General features: G+C 37.2%; 1 protein-coding gene across 2 annotated transcripts in view; it reads right to left on the bottom strand.

The window, feature by feature from the left end:
• Nucleotides 1-15,048, bottom strand: part of LOC122791241 (endoplasmic reticulum-Golgi intermediate compartment protein 2-like) — a 429,978-nt gene that overhangs the window by 53,688 nt on the left and 361,242 nt on the right. For both annotated transcript variants that reach the window (XM_044058906.1, XM_044058905.1), the window contains one exon: nucleotides 3,826-3,988. In XM_044058906.1, coding sequence (XP_043914841.1) covers nucleotides 3,826-3,988 — 163 coding nt within the window. The remainder of the gene's footprint in view (nucleotides 1-3,825; nucleotides 3,989-15,048) is intronic.

A 15,048-nucleotide genomic window follows, 5' to 3' on the forward strand; every position in this document is an offset into this window, starting at 1 on the left:
ATACTTTTACATATACCTCTGAGCCAATTTAAGCATCACACCAAGCAAACCCACTAAACTATGCTTGAAGTTGACCTTTGAATCATAAATTAAATGAAATTGGTTTCTATTTTTAGATGTCTGGCACGTCAGTCACTGCATGCCATGCCATGCAAACTATAAACAAAAAAAAATACAATTATTAGATTGCATTTATTGCTATCTGGCGCTGGGACAGTGCAGGGGGGGTGTGTTACTCATCTATGGACACAGTTAGTGACACACTTCTTACACTGATTCAATACTGCCTCCCCTGGCTCTCCCTCTGTAATGTACCTTCATTAATATGCATGGTGCGCTACTGAGGGGGATCTGCATACACAGACACAGTACCTTCTGTGTAGGCTCTACACTATGCCTGCCCAGATTTTATTAAATCCTGGGGATTTGTTTTTCCCAGATCATGCAAATACTCTTGCAAAGCAGATAGACTACTATTTGGTTTTAAATCAATGTAAACATGCAAAGATGGATGTTTGGAAGATAATGCACATTTTTAATCATGTACAGCACCTGATTTAGCTAGCCTGATACAAGACTCTCTACTTCCTCCAAAGATCTTCTTTCACATCTACTGCTTCTACATCAGTTCATTCTTAAAATGAAGCAAAAACTTCAGCCATAGATAATGAATGAGGCTTCTTGACCTACTGGAAATTATATGCCTTTCATCCCTTATTTGCAACAAAGAGGATAAACAGACCTCAGCATCACTTTTAGCTCCAAATACAAACAATATAGACCTAGATGTTTAATGTTTCTGTGCAGTTTGATGTGTGTTGTATAGCTATCATTTTAGATCTTTCCCAATGTTGTTAAGCAGGCTGGAATGTCAAACATGTAGCAACATGTTACAGAAACCAGCCACAAAATTCCATCTATAAAACAGATTCAGACTTACAATACCACTTCCTTGCAAGCTATAAGCCCGCCTCTATGACCCAGGAAACCCATACCATGTATTTAAACTTATCAGAAACACTAACCATCCAACCCAATGCCATATTCGTGGGCGACTTTAATTATCCCACTATTAACAGGGAATCCTATACATCAATTGTACATGCACAGAGATTCAGGGATTTTGTAAACACAAACTCCCTGAACCAGATAGTCGATACACCAACCAGGGGTGCAGCCATACTGGATCTGGTCCTCACTAATATGGGAGAGTGCTGCCGACCTCCTACTGTAATGCCTTCCCTGGTAATGTCAGACCACAAAATGGTTTTCTTTGAAGTAAAAATAAAACCTGGACCTGCAGCTCAACCGGGAATACTCAGGAACTATTCTAAGGCTAACCTCCTGCTATTAATTGAGAATTTGGCAAAATTTCAAGCCCCTATAAACCCTGGGAATACTTCTGCCTATGCAGAACTGTTCACAGAATCCCTGTACAAGCATGTTAATAGCTGCATAGAGGCAGCTGTACCCACCAGGAAGAAGTACAGAACCAACTCAAAAAACAAGCCACCCTGGTGGAATCACAAAAATCAATCAATGTATAACAGGAGGAAGAAAATCATGGCAAAAATTAGAAGGTGCAGCACCCAGAAGGATAAAAGCACTTTCATCAAACTAAACAAACTCAGAGGACAAATGAAGTCTACCAAAGCCAAATTTGAGGTACGTTTGGCCTCCCAGGCCAAGGACAACCACAAAGCCTTCTTTAGCCATGTCCATAACCTCAAAGGCCATACACAATTGTGTGCAGAGCTCATTGTAAATGGAGCCAGCTATACTGAGCCAGAATATATAGCAAACCTCCTGGCTGATAAATTCATCTCTGACTTTACTCCTTTCTGCCCCTCAAATTTCCCTCAGGAAATATCATCAAATATAACTCAGCCTACTATTACTAGGGAACTGGTCCTTAATGATCTCTCTAAGACCTAGAACACTGCATCAATGGGCCCAGACAATATCCCAGGATGTCTTATACATAGCATGAAACATGACCTAATACGGCCTCTCGAATTACTATTTAACTGTAACTTCCAAACAGACTTTGTGCCTCATGAATGGAGAAAGGCAACAGTCATCCCTCTGCACAAAGGTGGGCCATCTGTAGACCCTGGAAACTAGAGACCCATAAGTCTCACTAGTCTTATATGTAAAGCCATGGAAAGAATTATCATGGAGATTATCAATACAGATATAATAAACCTCCAGACATTGGACCCAACCAGTTTGGATTCATCGAGGGCAGATCACGCCTACTCAACTTGGTGGACTTCTTTGAGAAGGTCACCAGAGGAATGGATGAGGGCAAAGTTATTCACACTGCCTACCTTGACCTGGTCAAGGCATTTGACACACTACACCACTTGGGCATTTTTTACAATCTCAAGAGGTTAGGTACAAACCCGTATGTAATTCGGTGGATAGCCAACTGGCTCACAAACAGGAACAAGGAAGTTAGAATTGGGGAGTCCACCTCTACAAAGAGGCCAGTCACAAGTGTAGTCCTTCAGGGATCAGTCCTTGGACCACTCCTTTTTTGCATTTACTTCTCAGAAGTCAAGACCAATGTCAGTGGTCACTGGCTGATTAAATCTGCAGATGATTGCAAATTAGGAGCTGCCAATGAATCTCACACTGACACAAATGTTCCCCAGTAGGGGCTGACACAGACAAATAAGTGGTGTCAAGAGATATGGACTAAAACTAAATGCCAAGAAATGCATAATAGTATCATTTGGGAAGTCATCCATCCCTGGTAACTATCATATTGACAACACATCCCTTAGAGATGACCCAGTAGTCAGGTACTTAGGGACACGCACAGATAGCAATCTAGCCTTTGATCATCATGTGTCTACAGTGATGAGGAAATCATTCTATGTTGTGCAACTTATAAACAAAGGTATGGCATCTAAGTCCAAGGAAGTCATTGTTCCACTGTACTCAGCATTAATCAGACCTAGCATTCACGGAGTACAATGCACCCTTTGGTATGTACCTAACCAACAACTGGAATGTCCGCAGAGGTTCCTAATTAAAAAAAATACAGGGCATAAGTAATATGTCTTATGCAGTATGCAGACTGCCTGAAGTCCCTATTCCTGCATTCTATCTCCTGTCTCCTACAGGCTTTTGAAGGGAGATCTATGCCTGGCATACAGGGTATTGTCAGACCCCACCCTAACGGACCTCCTGCACATCCACAAAACAAATAGTACCAGAATTACCCATTCTAAAAACTTAAACCTTACCTGTGATATAAATAGGACCTGCTGGAGAGATACAGTAGGTATATATCCCAGAGAATACCCAGTCTATGGAAAAGGCTCCCCATCCATGTGAAGCAGAGTTCATCCCCAACGCAATTCAAGTGCAACTTGGACAATTTGATGGGAAAATGGAGCCTGGTTTGGCACCTCTGTCTCTAATGCAAACAATAACCTGTAAATGGTTCATCTCCCAGCTCATGCTTTCACTTATCAAGGGTGTCAGACCTTGTCAGAGATTTAGCATGCATGGCTAGGCTTAAAAAGGCCCTTGTGGTTGTTAGCCTAGTAAATACTTATGAACCTAAGAACCTATATGTTTAAGTAAATAAACTATATTTAAGTCATTAAAATTATTATTCTTTTCTTTTTAAGTTCTACAGTTTTATAGGCAAACCATAGTTGTCAAAGTGCTAAAATTAAAGAAGTTTGAAGTCTTGGTGCTACAGAATAAGGCAACACTGAAATAAGCAACATTGTTACACTAGACATCAATGTTGTTATGTTTTCTGTTAATTTTAATGAACAGTATACATACAGAGTGTACAGTACATACCAGCAGTTGAAAAGATCCCTCCTATTATGCCACAAAGCCTGATCAGAAACTGACCAATAGGTGTTCGTTCTTCTGTAATTTTGACCATAAGGGAACTCATGTCATACTTCATGAAAATGCCAGGAATACCTTGATCTGCTTTAGTGCCATTAAGTGTCCTTTCCTGCCAAATGAAAGTGTTTCAAAGCTTATATGATTTGAAATACTGACTACTATAAGTACAAATGTATGGAAGCACTGACATGAAATTTAACTTTTTTACTGTATAATACATTACTTTTCAAATAACATCGTGTTTATTTATTTTGATTTTTCATTTCAAAGAATAATGTGCAGAAGAATGAGGAAACTATTTTGCATTATGAATCAGAACAAATTTATAGCAATATACTCTTTTATCGGCTATGAATTTGGCCTACACAGCAGTATCAAAGATAGAGGTGGAAAATAATTTGGCTCAAGATGTATTTTCCCTTTTTCAAACCTCTTGTTCTAGGTTAAAAAAAGATTAGAATTGAAAACAAAGCATTTGTTATGTTGAGGCTGTATAGAAATAAAATGTATTACATAAACATAAAAAACAGCAACTAAATAATTCCATTAATCAAAATGCTATACAGCATTAGCAAGGCAGAAAAAAATCACTTGGAAGGGTTCAATGAACATCAAAAAGTTTAGGTAGGTCAAATAATGTGCAAATCTCCGAGTAAAAAAGTTATGTTATATTGAGTAGATTCTGAGCAGGAAACATCCTTTGGGGTTATGGTTTAGTCCCTTTTATGGTTCCTCAGATCATTCTGGGTTGGAATAGGTTCATACGTGTGTTCTAGGTTAATGACCACTGGGACCTTTTGGTGGTACTTGTCCTATGCATAGGAAGGAGGTCCATCAGACAGGGATATGATGATGCCTGGTGTGCTGGGTCAGAATAGTCTTCTAAGGGTCTTTGTTCCTTGAAACCTGGAGAAGCAGTCCTGGGTACTGTGCCTACTGTCTCAGGTGTCCATAAAACTGAAATGATTTCTTGCAAAGTTTCTCTTGTGTGTGTATTAATAAATATATGTATCTACTTTTAAATCCCATATTACCATTAGACCGAACAACACAATATCCAGATGATAAACTCGAAAGTTGTAGGGCCTGAAAGTTTAAAACTTCGACTACCAAAACATCTAAAATGTAAAGCTCGACTATGAAAATATCAAAAAACATACAATGAAAATTACTTTCATGCCCTACACCAATAAACATCTCACAGAAACTAAATACCTTCTAATTTTAATGAACAGTTAGTTTAGTTTTTCTACCACAAAGCATAATTAAACAAACAAATCAATATTTTGAATGCGTACTTGGCTTTTTATCAGTATAGTAAAAGGACATTCTGCACAGAAGTGGGCATATCCTTGCTGATAGACATGTGAAACAGATGTGATGCGATATGAAAAAGATGCATAATATTTTTTCTTTATTTTTTGCAGGAGACAAGCTCCCCTGCATCCCCGAATGTGGGTGGGGCTGCACTCCCCACACCCCCCAAATTAAATAAAACAACTCTGAGATCACACTACATAGATGCCCTATGCTGACCGTCTACAAAAACTCCAGCGATACTCTGTTGCATGTCGTCTACTCAGATCTCTGCTTAACATACAAGGCCATGTCAAACTCAAAGGTGTTGGACATGCTACAATTAAAGAAATCCTAATCCCTCAGAGCCACACGCTCCAGGGATCTAAACCTTGTCATCACAATGAACAAAACATGCTGGAGGGAAAGGTTCCTGACCCAAAGACTCCTCAGAATAGGAATAGACTTCCCATACCTGTCAAGCAGACCTCCTCTTTGGCTCTCTTCAAATGGAACCTTGACGATTGGAGGGGAGATAGGAAATTCACCCCGGGGATCACATCAGTCACACTGCTAGACAGGGGTCCAGGGCAGTAAATACTGTGGGAAGAAATAGCCAGGGAATTGTTATGGCTATGCTTGTATGGGCCCTAGGGCTGATAGCCTACTACCAACCTATGAACACTGAGAAAAAGGTTAAAGTAGGACTAGGTAATGAATATTCATGCTGCCATTGGCATGAATTATTAATTTACTTTCACTGATTGGTGAATGGTGGGCAGTGTTTAGGTAAGACTTGCTACTATGAATTATGTGAGTTAGTACACTAACACAAAGATGAATATCTTAAACGTGAAAACAAATTTTCAACCAAGTATTATAAAACTTAAATGTTACGTATTTAACAGTGTACCGATCACTTGCACACAATTCTTTTAACTGTTTTACACTTCCTAGAAATGAAGTAACAAGACTCCCTTTACTTTTCCCTTAATGATTCTACTTCAAACTCCAATATTTTTGCTGTTGTATGCTCCATTGCAAACCATAAATCTACTCAATAATCAACACTGTTTTTTCTTTTACAGAAGTTATACCATTATAGAGGTCTGGAATGAACCCAAGAAATTGTAACGTAACATCATATATACATATATATATATATATATATATATATATACATATATATATATATATATATACATATATATATATATATATATATATATACATATATATATATATATATATATACATATATATATATATATATATATACATATATATATATATATACATATATATATATATATATATATATATACATATATATATGTAGATATATATATATTTTAATGCTGCATACAAACCCTTAAAGTGATAGCGAACCACTTAAACACTTCCCATTTTAGCATTATATTAACTTTAGATGTTTTAACATTCGAGTGTGTAAACTTTCAGGCATTATAACTGAGTTTAGCATTATAACTGAGTTTATCGTCTTGATACTGTTTTGTTCAGTTTAATGGTAATATGGGCTTTAAAAGTAGATTCATAGACACATACATATATATATATATATATACACACACACACACACACACACATATATATATATATATATATATATATATATATATATGTGTGTATATCTTTAAGCTGATCTATTAGCTTAGGATAAAGTATTAGTCTTCATTATGAAAACAAACACATTTTAACATTTTAATTCATTACGTAGATGTTCTTTTATGTTAGCATTAAAACCAAGTTTAATAACTTCAGGTGGAGGTCTTAGACAGCTGGCTCCAACCTGGCACATGCTTTTCCACCAATGGTTGACTTGAACCTGAGTCTGATTAATGTGATGGCATCTTCCCAGTTTCTCCTGAGAATATATATATAATTGTTCCTTGATGGATATGCTTTTTTCTTGGGGGAGCACTGACTGAGAATGGCAACTTTAAATACAGTTATGCTGAGAAGTAAACTGACTAAAGAAACCAATTAAAACCCTTATGAAAGTTGCAGTGATGGGTATATACATCAGCTAGCCAATAAAAACACAATATTTTGTTTTCAGATGTATGCAGTTTATGTGACGTAACACTATACAGTAAGACTAAGTGGCAGGCCATATTCAATTTTAGGGATAAGTAAATTTCTTGATATTGCCCTCAGCATCATTAGAGAGAGGACATGGGTGATCTTTTAGCATAGTTTTACTGGGTTGTTTTGCTTACACCTTTTACGGTGATTTTTGCAAAGAAGAAGAATGGGTCTAAGGTACAACTGAGATATCCCTGTTTGCTCATTTTTGGTATTTGGTTGTTCATACTATATACTTCAAAGTTAGCAAAGTTGATGCATAACAACTCACGAAAGACAAGCTAAAAAATGTAAACAATACAATATGCTAATAATGACATCAAGAATAATAATAATTCTGGCTAAGAATATTAATAATATTTTCATTATAAAGGCTTCCCTTCCTGGAGTCCCCCCTACTGAATGTAGATGACCAGCAAGGTGCATCTAAATACAATACCTAAACAGGAAAGCAAAGGAAAGTTACCATTATTTAGCCCTTTTGACAAATACCAGCATTATATGATGCTATCATTAGACAGTTGTTCACTCTACTTCTTTGTTTTCCAGGTCTGTCTATTCACCTACTAGACTAGCAGCAACTGTTTTGGTTTTATGGAAGGGCTGCAACTCATTAAGGTTATCCCATTTAATAAGTGCTTTTTCTTTTTACTTCTGTCTGATAGTAATAAATAACATTTTACCTATTACCTAAGACCTGCCTATCTGAACGTGGTAGGAATTCTTTATATTTGCCTTTTATCTACTATACATAAAATAGAATACTTTGGCATCTATTTGGTACTGCCTGGTGCCAGCCTTCTTGTTACAGTAAGTGTTAAAGGTATGCACACTAATTTCTAAATTGCTCTGGGCAGAGAATTCTTTGAAATGCTCTGTTGGAGGGGTCACATGTTCATGGGCAGAGAGTGCACGCATCGAACTTTGCTTCATCTCCTGTGGTATACAGAGGAAGCAAAGGCGGCACCAGTCTCCTTCAAGTAATCATTGCAAAGGGTGAGACATCACCTGATGTACTAGGAATGCCACAGATGACTATCATTGGTAGGGTTAGCTTGAGAATTTTTTTTTTTCAAGAGGATCTGAAGAATTTTACTTAGTCTTTGGACTATTGTTTGGTTTGCTCACTCCATCTGACCAAAGGATTTGGCGTGATGAGACACATTCAATTTTCTTTGCAATGCCAAATGTTCCATACCTTTTCTATTACTTCACTAATGTAACGTGGTCCCCTTTCAGATTCTACTCTCATGGGTAATAACCCCAGTGACTAAATACATGCTTGATTTAAAGCAAGGAAGTTGTTCCTGTACTGATATTAGCAGCAGATAAGAACTCAATACAGTTTGTAAATTTACATGTGATAGTTAAGAAATACTGACTGCCTCTAGAAAATCTAGTTAGTGGACTGATCCAATCAACCTGGAAGTCAAAACGTGACATTGTGATTTTTCTTTTTTTTAGGGGGTGTACTGTGGCTAGTGGAAACTGGCTGGAATTTGCAGCATGTTTTACTTTATTGTACATATTCAGTAGTATCACCACCCAGCCAGTAATATGCATCTTTGCTGTCTCATAACTTCGTCTGTTCCCATCTATGAGCTTCAGTTGGTTCATCTGCATGCAGTTGCATAATTCCCGTCTGTACCCAAAGATATTACCCATTAGAATATTTTTGAGCTGTCACTAGTCCTTATTAGATGACCATCTTTTAAGAGAAATCTGCCTTTTTTGGGTATGCATGACCTAAAGCTAATGACGAATTTGTAGATCACTTTCAGCAACTTTATTTGCATTAGGATCCTGAATGAACCAAGAAAACTTCACAACAGTTCCATCTTCCTGCTGCATTTTACCAAGAAAAAAGAATCAAGGTTTTTAGTATACAAGTATAAACATTCTGCTATTCTTGTCTTTTTTTGCTGGGTAGTAACTACATGTACCCTTGTTTGTACTGGAGTAAATTCCTAGGTTTAACCTTTTAAAGCACCTTCTTTTGCCAGAGCAACAGCTAGGTCATTTCCAGCTTTATCTGCTCCATGCACTTTTGAGTGGCCTTTGACCTTTTATCAGTACATTGTAAAACCATGATTTTCCATTAACTGATCTGTTGCAGGGATTAGCTAGAAATGTATTACTCTTTTTCTTTTACAGTTGAGGATGTTTCTTTCTTTCTAGGCTGACAAATGTAGAGAAATCAGCTCTAGCATAATCAGAATCTGTAATATTACAATGGCTGCAGATGAACCGGTTTGTTGTTTGTACAGGTCTATTTACAGCTCCTCCTTCAGCCTACGGGTTAGCTTTGTGCCCACTACAGTATTTGATTGTAAAGTATGGTTTTATCTGCATCTCACACTACACCTAAGACACAATGCCTGCTTCCATACTGTCTAAAGGAGTATCCATTAACATATGCTTTGGGAAGGCTTTTGCACACATTTTTTATCAAAATGTATGCTCTGCTGTCTGGCAAGTTATAATGTTGAGTCCCACTAGAGTAACTTCCTAGTCTGTTTGGAGACTATGCTGTCATGCATCTGTAAATATAACTCCAGAGGCACACCACGACAATCGGAGCCGACCTTCACAAAAACAGTTTAATGCAAATAAAACATACAATGCAAAGGCCAGTAAGCGCTTACACGTTTCACTGAACGCTTCTTCAGACTTAAAAAATCACATTTCTTTAGCAGTTAATAAATATACTGGCATAGTTAAAATGCACCAATGGGAAGGCTTTCTGTTACATCAGTGAATAATTCAACAAATCAATCACATCTTCCTATAACATGTATATAAAAGAAGCATTTACATGGAATATTCATGTTAAAAGCCTATTAGTACCTTAAAAAAATGTATATACACACATACATAAAATCATGAACATTTACCTAGAGTTGAAGCTGACTCTAGAAAATTGAAAAGGGCAAGTTTTAACTAGATTCCACTTTGCTCTCAGTCATCCCAGAAACATTTTCAAGTTCCACTGCATACATTTTCCTAAGCTATTCTATCCCACTAACTGCATAAGATAATACAATTAAAACACCATCAACGTCACACAAGCATGCTTCCTTTCAGTAGGATTAAACCATTTGGCAGTGACTTCAGTAGGATTAAACCATTTGGTAGTGACTTGATTTCTCCACTCATTCCATTGTTCTGTGTAACGCTTTCTGATAACTCCCCAACAACAGGAACAGCTAATTGCAAATCACAGAGAACATATTTTATTATTGTACCTAGACCAAATTGAGCTTCTATGTTAACAGGTTTTGCCGTTGGGTTATACAACAAGCTGTACATTTATCTACAGCTGGTGTCTACATAGGCCACACATTGCAATCCTAAACCCATGTCTTTTGAATGTTTGCAAAGAACAAACAGAGCAGTCTGATCATGCACTTCCTGACCTTTCAACATGTTAGCCCTCAGATACAATTAGGGTTGCCAGCTGCCCAGTTTTGACCGGACTGTCCAGTTTTCTGACAAATTGTCCGGTTACAATTTTCATTCAAAACCAGACATGTGAAGTCCGGGTTTTGAATAAGCCAAAATTAGGGACACCTTGTGGGGTAAACATAGAGGTGAATTTTGTCCTTTTGCGTAGGTGCCAGAACCATAGAGAGAGGGGGAGGGGCTTTTACAGGTGCAACCTGCAAGACTTGTAATGTTTTAGGACCCAATGGAAGACTCACGCATGTGCGTGCATCATGATCAGACGCAAACGTGAATTTTAAAAAGTATGCGGGTTCCCTATCAGCACTAAGCCTGGTATCAGAGTCATCCACTCATGGTAAGCAAACTCCGTTTTATGTCATAAAGCCTGTAAGCAGCTTTGTTTTTTTTCTGAAGGCAAGCAGGGTCCGTTTTCTGAAGTGTGTGGCTGTGTAATACTTGTGAGGAATATTACCTTTATTGTCGCAGGAAAAAGTTGTGGTTCGGTGATGTTACTACCTTCCAATGTGGCTACGCTTGTCTTAGCTACGTATGTAGCAGTTCAAAGTGAGGAAATAGATCATTGTTATTATTTTATTGGTTTGGTGGTGCTGAATGTAAATATGAAGCAAGCAGACAAGCATTTAACCTAACGTGTCTGAAACTGCTCTTTTAGACTTCTGATCATACAGACCGGATGAGTGTTTTCTGCTTGTAAGTGTCCGTCGGGAGGTTTTAAGTAGTTGGTCAGTTTGAAAATAATTTTCTTGCTTTTGTATTATTCTGGCTATGCATTTTTCATAATACAGTCTCCATGCACTCGGAGGCTTATACTGTCTGGTCTTAAGTTGTTACAGTAGAGAGCCATTTGCTGTTGCTGCGCTACCAATTAAAGTCAGTGTCAGTTGTGTAGGTGGGTTTAACTTTATCATGATATGGCAAATACAGTAGAAGGGATTCCTTCTTTGATGATGTGAGAGTTCTTGCAGATTACAACTGTTTTGCTGCAGCTTTAGACACTGCAGACAGCATATGTCTTCCTACCAGAGTACTGTGATGAACTGAAAGGCTGGCCATACGGACATTAAGCACTGAGTGCATTCTAAAAATAGCTTTCTTGTGTTTATGCTTCCATTATGGTGTCTGAAACTAATATGAAAGCACATTTGTGTCATAGAAGTGTACCTTTAACAATTGCTATTATGAATGTCTGTTTGCATGGTTTTTTTTTGCTTGTCAGGAAATGGTTGCTGATTTAACAAGTCACAGCTTATCACAATAAGAGTAACCCACTAAGGGTACATTGAATAATTGAGGCTGTATTAGTTGTAGAGAGCAGCTTTGAGAAATTCACACTGTATGTTGAATAGTGTGGATTTACACTGATGCTTACTTAAGGTGCAGAATTCCAAGGATAACACGATTCTGGATGTAGGCTATAAGACTTCTATAAATAACACTCCACTCCGCAGAAGTTACAGTAAGAGCTGAGTTCATTTTACATTTATAGCAGTGTCTGCATTGGCAGTATTTTTAAACAGTAATATGCTGCTTATTGATTTATAGCATTTTGAGATGAAAATAACAATGGAGTAGCTGTGATTGTTCTATGTAATTTTGCTGTTTACTGTTATTTTGAGTATGCAAGAATAGCAGAAAGTGTTGTAGTAATTGTACTGTAATTGTAATTGTAGTGTGTTAAAAGTGGAATAGAATGTTATTTATAGTGTATTCCTTTATCATTGTGTACTTCCTTCAGAAGACTTACAATCAAGCATTTGGATAAAATTCAGTTTTCAAGTTAATTTTTTGATTGTGTTTTTTTCACTCACTGAAGATGTAGCTGCTGTTGTAGAACATGCGATTGCAAATTTAAAATTCCATAAAATGTGCTTAAAGGTTTAAAGGTCTAATCAGATTAAGAATTTGTGCAAAAAAGGAAGTGCTCTACTTTTGACTGATGACTGATCTGAATAAACAATGTAGTAGAGCATGATGTTTTTATAATGTTTACCTTTGGAGTGGCAGTTTTTTTAATATTATCCTATACTTCTGAGACCAAAAGCTGAAACTATCAGCGGGTTACTCTGCTGCATTGTAGTGGTCTGCAAAGCTGGGAATGGATTACTAATCACAGTTTATTGAAAACTTAATAGAGTTTATAGTTTTATTGGTAAGGAAACAGACTGTCAGTGTTTGTTAAATTGGCATGCATCTGGAACAGAAAAATAGGGCGTTCCCATCAGCTGATGTCATGGTGATGTCATAAATGGGTGGAGCATTGATGGGAGAGGGGGTGGGAATGGGTGGAGTTATGGGTGATGTGAGGAGTGTGATCTTAGTCCAGTTTTAACCACAAAGAAAGCTGGCAACCCTAGATACAATCCATTTACATTAACTGGAATTACTGTACTTTTTCCATCCTCAGTTTGGCAAACAGGGCCATCGTATTTCATGACTTCAGTCCTTGTGAAGACACACTTAGTGCTGTCAGATTCCCTTCCTGTAAAAGACCAGAACATATCACTAACATGATTCACATACACAAACACATCAGGGTATTCAGACATACGTACATGGGGATTTCTATTTTTTGTCACGCGTATAGGTGTTACAATGCCTTTTACCCATCTGAAGGGTGAAAACACAGATTCCTATATGACTATCAGCGACAGACGTGATACAAGATGACACACTAGTGCATCACCTCCAATGTTGTTTCTTAGGGGAAATGAAGACTTTATTGGAGTTATTTTCATCAATGCTTGATCAATACGTTTCTCCCGTAAATTTCTTCACAGACTGTAATTTGAAATATTGTCCAAGTGCTCAAGGAAAAAGAGAACTGTTCGAACGACCTGATTTCCTATCGTGACCAAAACAAAGGCTCTGGAGCCTGAGCTTTCAACATTAGCACAGGTTGAATTGCAAGATGTACTTTCTTTGTTGCTTTTTCCAAATATGGATTCTGTACTGTTTTTCAGGGGGGAAAATAAAAATAATAAAAAATCCCCCCCCCCCACAAAAAAAAATTTAAATTGTATAATTTATTTATTTTATTTATTTATTTATTTATTTATTTATTTAAATTTGTTGACCGGGAGTGTCCGACTGGACGTAGGTCCATTTTCAGCAGAGGCCCGGGGAGAAAAGCTCCACAGTAAAATAAACAGACAGTAGTTACATTGGATTACATAGCGATTAACAATTTAACATAGCAATTACTTACAACATATTTACAAATGAAGAACATAGTACATCAGTAGACAACTAGAATCTTTATCTGTGAAGTGCATAACAGACATTAACAAATGTTACAATGAGAAGTTCCTGCTGTATAATAAGTACTAGGCTTATGAGCATCTGAGCTTGCTATAATCAAGGCAGTTAGTCGAGTGGAGAGAAAGGTAGTGGTTGGATGGGGTGGATGATACCCCATATTATATCGTATAATCCATCTTGGAGCTTTTCTCCCCGGGTCTCCACTGAAAATGGGTCAATTTGGCCCAGTGGACTTCCCCAATAATCAAACTGCAAATAAATAAATATGTACCTACTGTTTCAACAGCATCTGACATAGAATGTATAGGAATTTCACAGGATTCTGAAATGGATTGTATTGTGCCAAAAGGTTCAGACATAAGACTTCCTTCCAGTAATTTGTATTTACCATTAGTTTCTGAAGAATCTATCCTGACTTCTCTTCTGAAGGATAACTAAATTCAGAATGAGAATCCAGGGGACCTTCTATTGAAATCTTTGTGTAGTCTACATGTGATAGAACCAATCTACCAAGAACACAAGGATCCATTAAATGTAACCAATTTCAACCAGTTTCTATAACTCACATAAAAAAGCTTTTACATAAACTAAAACCATATTCCTCCTCAGCTGACAACCTTCCCATAGAATATCTAAATCTAGCTGCAGGTGCAACAGCATTCTTATTAATAGATTAATAAAAGAATCCTGTGCCCATAACTTGTGTAAAATGGCACATATAACCCCCTTACATAAAGGAGGTAATTCCACTGACATTACACATTTCTGTCCCACAGCCATCCTGTCTCCCCTCTCTAAAATTATTGAAAGATGTATTCATCAACATTTTCTTCACTATCTCTTACAAAATAAGTTAATCAGCAGTACACAACATGGATTTTGTCAGACCACAGCACCTCTACTGCATTACTATTATTTATAGACACTGTCAATGAAGCTCATAACTCTAATAAACTTGTATCTGTAGTATTTCTAGATCTATCAAAAAATGGTCTCTCATAGTAAACTCCTCAATCAACTTTCCACCCTGGGTCTAGCATCTCC

This window comes from Protopterus annectens, chromosome 17.part0 (genome assembly GCF_019279795.1).
Source record: "Protopterus annectens isolate FY-2018-M chromosome 17.part0, PAN1.0, whole genome shotgun sequence".
In the NCBI taxonomy this organism is placed as follows: Eukaryota; Metazoa; Chordata; order Ceratodontiformes; family Protopteridae; genus Protopterus; species Protopterus annectens.